Source organism: Aplysia californica, unplaced genomic scaffold (genome assembly GCF_000002075.1).
Source record: "Aplysia californica isolate F4 #8 unplaced genomic scaffold, AplCal3.0 scaffold00009, whole genome shotgun sequence".
NCBI lineage: Eukaryota > Metazoa > Mollusca > Gastropoda > Aplysiida > Aplysiidae > Aplysia > Aplysia californica.
The window spans coordinates 726,169-737,043 of NW_004797279.1; the positions used below are offsets into that span (position 1 = coordinate 726,169).

At 38.7% G+C, this 10,875-nt stretch overlaps 1 protein-coding gene across 3 annotated transcripts in view; it reads right to left on the reverse strand.

The window, feature by feature from the left end:
- Positions 1–2,054: 2,054 nt before the first annotated feature.
- Positions 2,055–10,875, reverse strand: part of LOC101845141 (G1/S-specific cyclin-E1) — a 42,588-nt gene continuing 33,767 nt past the window's right edge. For all 3 annotated transcript variants that reach the window (XM_005089764.3, XM_013082646.2, XM_013082647.2), the window contains 8 exons: positions 9,228–9,463; positions 8,519–8,654; positions 7,221–7,367; positions 6,307–6,402; positions 5,646–5,792; positions 5,245–5,356; positions 4,340–4,497; positions 2,055–3,874 (listed from right to left, as the gene is read on the reverse strand). In XM_005089764.3, coding sequence (XP_005089821.1) covers positions 3,713–3,874; positions 4,340–4,497; positions 5,245–5,356; positions 5,646–5,792; positions 6,307–6,402; positions 7,221–7,367; positions 8,519–8,654; positions 9,228–9,463 — 1,194 coding nt within the window. In that variant the 3' untranslated portion in view covers positions 2,055–3,712. The remainder of the gene's footprint in view (positions 3,875–4,339; positions 4,498–5,244; positions 5,357–5,645; positions 5,793–6,306; positions 6,403–7,220; positions 7,368–8,518; positions 8,655–9,227; positions 9,464–10,875) is intronic.

Genomic DNA, 10,875 nt, shown 5'->3' on the forward strand with positions numbered 1-10,875 from the left:
TATCCAAGACAAGACATGAATCTGTTGAAGAGAGACAATCACTTTTCTCTTTGACAATAGGAGACGATCTTAGACAATTTTGACTGCTGTATTTTGCAACAGCCAGAGGCGAACACATGTTTGCAAAGAAAAAAAAGAAGAGGGAACTGAACACAAACTGTAAATGCAAGAGTTGACAATTGGCAGTGGCAAGAGCCTTGAACAGCCGGGAGTTCTCCACGTGTTCTGACAGGACACTGAACCATGAGTAACATTTCGAAACCAAAAAAACCCCAACATACATAAAGATAATTTTTTTCATACAGCTAGTTAGTGCACAGGTAGTTTTATATACCCTTTGTTATGGCTGTGATTTTGATGAAATGAAAAATAGACTACATTAAAAAAAAGCTGTCTTCAATTCATTGAGTAACAAGTGGCAAAAATTTGAAACATTTAAAATAAAGGATCCTATACATCTAATACCAGCAGAAAAAGATGAGTGTGAAAGTTATTACCGGGTTAAACAGGTTTCCCCTAAATATTTCCAGGCTTTGCAATTTGTAAAAAATATATTTATCAACACTTGTAGTAGCATAGCGTCATATTCACATAATGACAAGTGGACACAAAATGAAAGATTCACCTAGCATTCAGCCTCCAATAAGAGGAATGGCAGTTCAAGGTAGAAAAATGGCAGTTAATGTAATAGGAACAAAAGAGAAGCACTATCAAAGTTGGAACTGCGAGAAGACCTTGAAAGTCAACAAAGAGGATGTACATTAAAATTTAGACATACATCATACATGTCAGTAAACCCTTTCTCTGACGTATCGCTGATATTGGTTACTTTCAGGGAATGCATTTGGACACATCGCTGATATATGCCCACTTTAAATAGTAGTGTACAAAGTTCGTTTAATTATCTAAATTCTATAGGTGGTGGTAGGGGGAGGAGAAAATGAAGTCACCATACCTACGCCTGAAAATCATGTGCACAACATTTAGAGGTGGTAATCTGGTAATTGCTGATGTTCTATTCTAAATACGAAGAAAAAAGCCAACAACCGATGAAAGTAATGAGAATGTGTCCAGAACAAAGAAAGTAAACCATGATTAATGAGTACAAATATAAACAACTATCTACTTTTGGCACAGTCTCAATCTTACTGTGTGCTGGAGAAGCAGTAACTATAATTCTTTTCTTTTTAAAAAAAAATCGCCCTGTAAATTAAGATCAAATTTAAAAATGGATATTACGTACCTCTCCTCTCTAATTGAGATTTCTACAGTAACAAGACTTTTCTTAACAGAAAAAAACATAATATTTCCAAAAAGTCTGATCATATGCGCTTCAAGTTTTGAGAATACTACAGCCATCATACATTTTAAAATGGAACTACAAAGCTCCTTAATACTATAACAAAACAGCTGGATGCTATTCCTTTCAGACTATTGAATATTTCTCTTAAAATTAAATTAGACCAGAATAAAAACCACTTGGACACTTAATTTTTACACTAGAAACCTCTGTACATCGGATATGATGAATCAAAACATCAGGCTCATATAGGATGTCATGGAATTGCTGCGTTGATACAGGAAACATTTCAAACATTCGTTTCTTTCATTGCCAGGACAAGACATTTGTTGCTTCAAGTGTCAAACGTAGTACCAATAGAGAAAGGTGCAAGCATGCCCCATCCTATTTAAATAAAAGTGCCATTGTGCTTCAGAAATGTATTCGAGACTGGTTCAAACCACGGAAAGGCAATCCTTCAGATAGCTTCTACAGAAACATATTTGGCAAAATTATCGAATCAATATTACCATTGTGTTACTGAAAAACATAAATAACATTCAGAAACTTTTTCTCTTCACACTCATGTAGGACACCTGCTCCAGTTTTGAAAAACCCCAAACATCTGCTGCAAACTGAATATACAATATGTGACATTTTTGCAAGACAAAACATGAGCAGGCTACAGGAGCAAGACAGTCCACATACAAACAAAAAATATATTAGCTTTCACAAACCTCTTGAGATTTACATTACATGAACAGTGTTAACTCTATTTTTTTTTTGTAAAACAAATTTTCTCTTTGCACATCAGTAAGAATGAAAAATACATTTTCAGATATAATTATAAGAACGATAGGTGAGCAGCGATCGCACACAACTTTCAGCGTACCGGTACGGACATTCAAAAGGTAAGAATACAAAGATAGTATTGCAACGGCCAGAACTATGCCAGAAACAAAAATAAGATTGCACTCATAATAATCATTGAAAACATTGATGATTTGTGCTACATCATATAAAAGCCGGCTGATCAATTACATTTATTGTGAGATATACAAAATGCTTGAAGCAATCCCAGACAACTGAAAACAAACCAGCTTCCCAACGTCAGCACTGCACACCCTGCAGACAATTATGAACCTCGCAGACACAACACTTGACACTATTGCCGGTCCAGATGTTCACTCTTTCCCTCACGTTATTTTGATATATCATAATTACACTGGCCAAGACGACCACCACGTTTCTCTTCGACAATGGGTGGCCATCTAGGAAAGTATTTACACAATACCAGCTGAAAAAATGTTCTTTCTTCCAAAACACATAGGTGGATCTGAAGCTGTAAGACTCATTCTACCTAACAACAAATTTACACAAGCCCATACTGATAAGCCTAACTATTTAGCACTGCAAAGAGATATATGATTGGTTCTCCTTAGGTGGAAAATCTACAATACAATGAAAGAGGTTCCCCTACTTTTTTCAAGTGATTGAATTAACTAAGTTTAAAAAAACAAAACAAACAAAACAAACAACAGCCCACCCCACACAAAACAGACAACAAAAGAAGAGAGCTATAAGATGCAGTGGTACAGTAGTGAAATGAAAATGATAAAGCCAAACCCCCTATCAGACATCTATTTCAAGAGCAAAAGGACAGAGGCAGAGACGTATACAATGAATTTGTTTTTGTATTTTTTGAGCACTTCATTCTTCAATACATTTCATTTTTATGGACAAACTTTAACAGTCCTGTTAAGGTGAACAATGTGTTTTTCTTTCTCATAATCAAGATTGTTATTACCAGGAAAAACTACAAGAAAACATTTATATGGCACAAATTATTCCTGCATATGTCAACAGTACGAGAGCAACCCCCCCCCCCCCCCCAAAAAAAAAATAATTTTTTTAAAAATCCAGAAGCTACAGCTCAGTCAAGATGATGCAGCAAACGACAAATTCATCGCCAGTGGCGTTTGGAGTATCGTTCATTAATACATCAGTGTAGTGTGACATGACTGTAATGGAGGTAGAATTCTATAACGAAGACAGCGACAGCAGTGTTGCAGAAAAAGCAGAGCGGTCTTTCCAAAATACCAACCACAAGTCCATTTACAAGGAAACTTCGGGAACCAAGGACAAACAGTGTCATCGTCTGACACATAAAAAAAAGACCCCCCCCCCCACCAGTTCAACGACCACTTTCTTTCGCAACTGAGAAAACTTAAAGAAAAAAACAAGCACAAATAATACAGTACTAAAAATACATTTTTTTTTAATGGTTGGTAAGGAACATGGGTAGGTAGCCAGATGTAGGCCAACACACATTTTCTTTTATGTCTTCACACACACACACGCACATATTCCAACACACACACACACGCAAACACTCATTAAAAACAACTCAATAGGTGACTAGAAAGCCTGACGCTAACTGCTGGGACCGCATCCTGAGGAGGTCTGGGTTCGAGGCTGAGTTTTCTTGTTGCTCGGTGGGGTGAGAAGACCCACCAGCTGTGCTGAAAGATCTAACGATGAAGGATAAAGTTTCTCACGCTCTTCCATGGTCACCTGATGTGCCAAAGCACGATCCTAAGAAACAAAGAAAAAAAAAAAATATGTATCGACCAAATCTAAAAAAAACCCAACTGTACACTGCTTTACAAAACAAAATATTCTCGACTGGACATGACATCACAAAATATTTAACCATTTCGAAAACCAGACTTGGAGTTTCAATTTGACACACTCTGGTATTGCGTTTAATATTCACCTAACACGCACATGGCACACACCATGCACATTGCAATCAGATTTTCATGTCACATTTAAAAAAAAAAAGTGTTTTCTTTGATTCAAAACATGAAAAAGGGAAAAGTGTAAATACTGAAAAAATTTCCCTGCTGTCAAGCATTATTTTTATGGCTATTAAGTTATGTTATAGTCTTGAGAGAATAATTAATTAAAAACAGCAGCAGCAACTTAAACCCCCCCCCAAAAAAACAAGACATCCACTGAAACATCATCGTACTTGACAAACAAACAAAAACAGCTTACCAAAAGAACCATGTCCACATTGTGGGTCTGTATGTTGTGGCAGTCTTCGGCGTTGATATGCGGGAAATACTTGATCGGTGACTGGCCAACCTCCAGGATTGCCTTCGCAAATGGATTCATCCACTTCACACAAGGATACAAGTCTGCCCAGTTGAGGCCTTGATTGTGATTTTGAAAGGGCAAGAAAAAACAACAAAAAATTAATAAATCGGCAAAAAAAATCAATAAAACAAAATCTATACCTTTTTGAAAAAGGAAACAAAAAAATAGCATTCACTATTTACAAATCCTTTCGTGTGGGAAGCAAACACACAAGTTATCTAATATCACAATCTACAGTGTAAATTTTAACAGAACTTTTGAATGTCAATATAGTTGACTACTCATCCTCTGAGAGTTGGGGGAAAAAAAGGCTTAATTGTATGTCTCTTACCATACTGTATAGTCACTTAAGAGGCAGGACCTCTAAATCTAATGTCCATCTCCGGTAAGACCAAGCCAAATGGGAACATTCGTATTAAGTACCTCTGCCTGGGACAAAACGTGAGTAAGTGGAGCTTTGAACCTAGCAATTTCACGATCAAGAATCCTGTGGCATAATGACTTAAATACAGATGCGACTGTAGTAGGACTTTAAACAACTGATAAAGAAATTAGTTACTATAATAAAGTTGTTAGAGTAAACATAAATGTCAAAGTCCTCAACTATAAACTCCAGGCTAGTACTTTTCACTTTAGAATCACATTAACCTGTTCCCCTGCACAGCCCTAGATGACACTAGCTACACTACTCCCTGAACATTACAGCAACTGCTGCAAACCTGCACTTATCATTACATGGCATTAGATAAAAGGGCGAGGGCCCAGATGTTGCTGGATTGATGACAACAACATCATGTACCTACCGGATACTTCCATGACCAGCTTCTCGTTGGTGTGGTGGTAGAGAGCCGAAGCCGCAATAACGTTCCGGTAGAACTTGAAGGAACCGACGTCCATCAAAGCTAAATCACAAAGCTGAGGACAACCATGACAAAAGATTTATAAATGATTCTCAATGGCAACTTTTAATAAACCGTCAGATTTATGTGAACAAACAAATCTACATTATTTGAAATACATGCAATTCCCGATACCAAAAAAAAATCAGAAATACTACAATTACACAGTGAAAAAAGTGGTAGAAAAGCTTCAAAGCTGAAAAAATAAAATAAAAGCAATGTCCATTATCTTTTGATACACCGTCAGTCCTAAGGCCATCGAAGTTCAGTTTTGTCTAAAAATTCCACTAAAATGAGTTACTCACTCTTGATATTTGTACAAAGGCATGGGTAGAAAACTGTGGAAAGACAAATCCCAGCTCCGGGTCTGTGATGTGGTCCATGTTGGCCACCTGCAGGTACACTCCGAGCCAGGCGTTTGTGGTCATGGGAGACAGATCCCACTTTAATGCCTGCAAAACAATATTGAGGAACATGTATTCAAAGTTAGGCATGAAAAAAATATCTGAGATCTTCATCGTAAATTTCTTTATCTCTGGAGGGGGTTACGGAGTTCTCACCTTTCTTAGATTTAATGTTCACACCTAGGATGAACTTGGCATTCTATGACAATTATCTTTTATCAAACTTTTCAACAACCCAACTTAGTGGAACCAAACCAAAATGAACATTATTTTTCCAAAAACGCGTGTTTACCATAAACTATTTGACTTGAGGAATAGATATTACAAGAAACCAAGAATTAGACTTTCCTATCTGAATATCAAGACACATTTGCACTGCGAAGGTAAATCTGGACCACCAAGGGGAAAAAATGAAGTATTTCATTGAAATTTGGAGATAAAACAGGAAAGCAAAAATAAGCTTTGTACAAACTGCTAAACAATGCCTTCCACAAACTAACGTTGGAACATTTTAAATAAAGCACTGAGGGAAAAACGTCTGACACATAAAAAAAGAACTTACTTTTAAAATAATCATTTCTTGACGAACGATGTCAGCTTCTGTGCAGGCAGAGTCTGTCACGTACGCAAATTCTGACAGCTTTGGAGGGTAGATTTCCTGAGGAGGAGAACAACAACAAATATTTGCAATAAATTACAATAATAAAAATAAATGAATTTAAATAGCGCTCAACCCCGATTAAAGTACACAGGATCTGAGCGCTTTAAAATACAAAGCAACAGTACCATAAAACATTATGTTCTGACCAAAAGAAAATCTCTCTAAATATTCATTTTATCAATTTAAAAAAGAGAAATGACTTCAATGTGATAAAGGAGAGATAATAAAAAGACAAAAAACCCAACAAATCCATCAGAATGGAGCAGACAATACAGTAAAGTACGTAGTCTTCAACCAGAATCAATTGTTTTCGGTGATTTTTAAAGTTATTGAGGATGATTTACCAAAGCACATGACCATGGTTTTACTGCTGCCCTTCCAAAGCTGTTGAGGTCCCAAGGCTATCCTGCCTGTCTGTCTGTCAATCAGACTTTAAGGTAAACTATGGTGTAAAATAAAACAACTGCACTTTCAAGACAGACAGACAGAAACAGAGGAAGAAAAGATGTAGGACTGACTAGTAGTAGCCTCCAACCATCCACTTTGGGACAATGGCAACCTTAACTTTGATGAACATGTGCTATCGTCATTCTTTTATCTCAATGTCCTGAAAAGCTCAAAATGATTCCAGGATTTTTTGCAGAGATAAATGTACAGTACTGAAGAGCCCTAGCTTCCGTCAAACTGTGCTTCCTGGTAAGCGGGGACAAAAATACTGCACTCTGCTGCCCTGTGTGTGTGTGTGCGTTTGTGTGTCTGTGCCTGTGTGCATGTGGGTATGCGTGTTAAAATAAACATTCCATTCTTGCACTTACCTCAAGCTTGGCAGCAATAAATAACGAAGATATTCCTAACAATTGCAGCTGGGTCTTGGGCACGTTGTCGACCACACTAAGATAGCGATCCAGGTAATCCACGGCCAATGTGAAGGTTTCTTTATGTAATCTGTACACTTCACACACCTGTGAGGAAGTCAGAAAGACCATGATGAAAGTATTCTGGTATACTATAACTGACGTTTATTATTAAAACTTATCATTGGCATGCCGTTCAAATTCAATATAAGCTCAATAGCAATTTTTTTTTCAGGAAGGAAAGAAAACAGATTCTTTAATTCCTATAGCAATTGAACTTCTTTGGCGTATTTTTACTTGCTTTTTTTTTTCAATTTTAGAACTAAGTTGTTTCAAAACAACATTTCCAATCGACCTTGTAAGAATGTGGCCTTGAGGAAATTATATTTTACCTGAACGCATTCAAACCGTCAAACCTACTCTAATTATTGACACCTGTATTAGACCGTTACCAATTGCAACTTCCCATTTCCTTCCTCGCATATTTTTACAGGGTTAATGATACTGTACTGCCATATTAGTCTTTGACATTGGCTGGTCGTCTGATTAGACAATTTTGACTGGAAAGGGAATGATAATGTTTTAGTTTTAGTAGAGGTTTTACGGCACTTGCAACAGCATAAGGTCATATGAGCACCAAGGGGCTTAGGGGTGAATGTCAACAGAGAAGTCCTTACAGGGAATCAGGCCTACTCATCTCACCTCTCTAGCTTCAACAGCACAAAGTCTGTTTCTACTATCAAGGCACCCCGCAAATAGCGGGTCACATGAGTGTGACAAACATACAAAAGAAGTAGGGGACAAATGATGATAGTAAGGATTAGTAAAGAAAAAGCAGCAGTTCCCAGTCGCAGTTCAGGCACAGTTATCAGCATGACATTGATGAATCAGCCCATTTACAATTACAATTACAATTCTACTGTGCATAAGAACATGGTTAATGCTCCCCATTTGGTAAAGGCCTAAAGATATTTCAGTCAGTAGCACTGCCCCGGGAGGTATAGTAATAGAATGCGTTTATATAGCCCACTTTCCTATACGAGTATAGCACTGGGTGCTTTACATCAATCACATGATCATACTGAATGATTCACGCAAGAAAAAATATTTCACAGCAACAAGAAAAACCATACCAGCCACATAAAGAACTTTCACAATCCTACATAAAAAATATACATGTAAGAACGGCAGTTAAAAAAACAAAACTTATCAGGATTGCTAAAACACTATAACTAGTGAACACAGACAGACAAGCGTACCTCTGACAACCAGTCTAACAAGATCGATCTCATGCGAGGCTGAAGCTCTGGGTGGTTGCGGAACATTCCGGCATCACGCCGAAACTTCTCTTCCTTCAGAAGCATGTTCTTCCACACATCACCTGAGTTGGCCCAACTGGAAAGCAAAAAGTACAAACATTGTAATATTATGTATTTTATTGAGCATGTTTGTGAGTTGAAGTAAAAGAAAACAGGGTCGAAAAAGAAATGTTTGAATAAAGAGAAGCACTAACACAATGGTCATTGAGTCCAACAAGGACAGACAGACAGAAAACAAACAGCACAATGATGTCTTAGAAATTCTCGACTGTACTTATAGCCAGTAAATGATCAGTAGCCGCAGGAGAGTTCCGCAGAGGGCCGGCACTTACCGTGACAAGATCCACTGAGGAAACTAAAAAAGAGTAAGGATTAGGGTAACACCCCGCTCAAAATATCCCCTCTTTTGCGCATTGTTGGTCGGCCGGCCCTCTGCGGAGCTCCTTCCACAGCAGCAGTGATTGCCTTTTTGTGTACGTGCTCAAGGTCAATTACCAGTATACAAGTATGTGGATGAGTTGTTGTATGTTGAATGGGCCAGTGTGAAAGAAATGTTTTTTTATACTGTGAAGCACCTATAGCCACCAAGGAGTGGGGGCTATAGAGCAATCTTTATTATTATTCAAAGCAACCATCCATTTCAACTCACTTGAAGGCAGGCAAGGGGGACTGTATGGCGGTGTGAGGTGTTGCGAACACATTTTGAAACCTCAGCTGGAAGTCCAGGGAGCGGAACTTCTCAAAGCTCTGATTGGCCACGGGTTCCGATGTGGAAGCAACCATGTCGCCATCCACTTCGTCGGTGACGTCTGATTGGCTGTCTGTGCAGCGCACCAGCGCCGAGGAGGGGAGGGAGACGGTGTCACCAATGGGAATCCACTGATTCTGTAAAAGAGGACAGAAATTATTTGAAAATTATTACACATGAAAGGGCAGAAGTCATATGAGGCTTCATGAATTATCAAAGCCAAGAAAGAAGCCTGTTTTGTTTGAGTAAGGAGAAGCACATCAATGCAATAGTGGTCATTTAGTGCTTATAAAAGTAAGACAGACAAAATAACAGAAGGGAAGTAAAGCAGCAGGGCCTACCAGTGGAGCCCTCCATTCAACATATGGCAAACTCTTCTGTGTCATAACTGGTCTCATTGGCCACAGCAGAAGCCACAAGCCATCTTCCGACAATAACAAACTATTATTATTACATACGAAAGGAGTTTATTTTAAAATGTGTTTATGCATACGCCGCCATTGACACAGTTCAGACAATTTAGGAGGCGGGCTTTCAACTTGCCTGTCAAGGCCAACCTAGGCAGAGAGGGATACAACATTCCAGCAGAAAAGAAGAGATCGAGGGCGAGAGCTGATATGAGACTGAAGGAGCAAACCCCACCAGAGCGCCTGCCAACCACCTGGTCCAGAACTAAAAATGCACCTAGTCATGGTGGAAACAACAGCAACATCATAACATTTTAACCCCCCCCCCACCCCCACCCTCCAGATTTGTTAGTTTTAGTTGAGGTTTTACGGAGTTCGCAACTGCATAGGTCATATGAGCGCCAGAAGATTAGAGGTGTTACAAGAGAGTAACAAACATACAAAAAAAAAATAAGGGTGATAGATATTTGATAGGAAAGAAGCAGCAGACCACACCAGAGCACCCGCCAACCACCCACTTGTTAACTGATCTGACACACAAGCGAGAACAAAACTACATGACTGTAAGTCCAGCCACTACCTTTAATTTAAAATGACCTATTATCCTACCCCAGGAATATGTGTATCAGCAGCACTCTCTATCATATGCTAAAACTAGATCTAGATCTAGATCTAGATCAAGATATCTATCAAAACCAATTTTAGGAGTAAAAGTAAGCGATTCTCAACACGGGTCGAAGTCCGTCTCCGAAGTGATCTAAACTGTCGATAGGGGCGTAAAAAATACACCTATTTTTTGTGTTAAAAAACCCCCCAAAACAAAACAAAAATCAGCTTTCCTGGAAATATCGGAATTCTTTCTCTCCAGGAGACAGCTCAGGGTTATCCATGTCATAGCACACACACGCCACGGGTCACGGACAAAGTCACACGCCACGGGGTCAACTAAAACACGGCACAATATTGCTCACTTCCTCCGCGGACACGGGATTGTTCTTCCTCACTTCTCTGTTCCACACACACAAACAGCAGAGTCGTAGGCTACTCCAAGGTGGGCAAGAATATAAGCCTAGGTGCTGCCATACGCAATGTTGAGAAATGAACAAAGAGTAGAGGGAAGAAAAGGAGGGGGAAAAAACGTA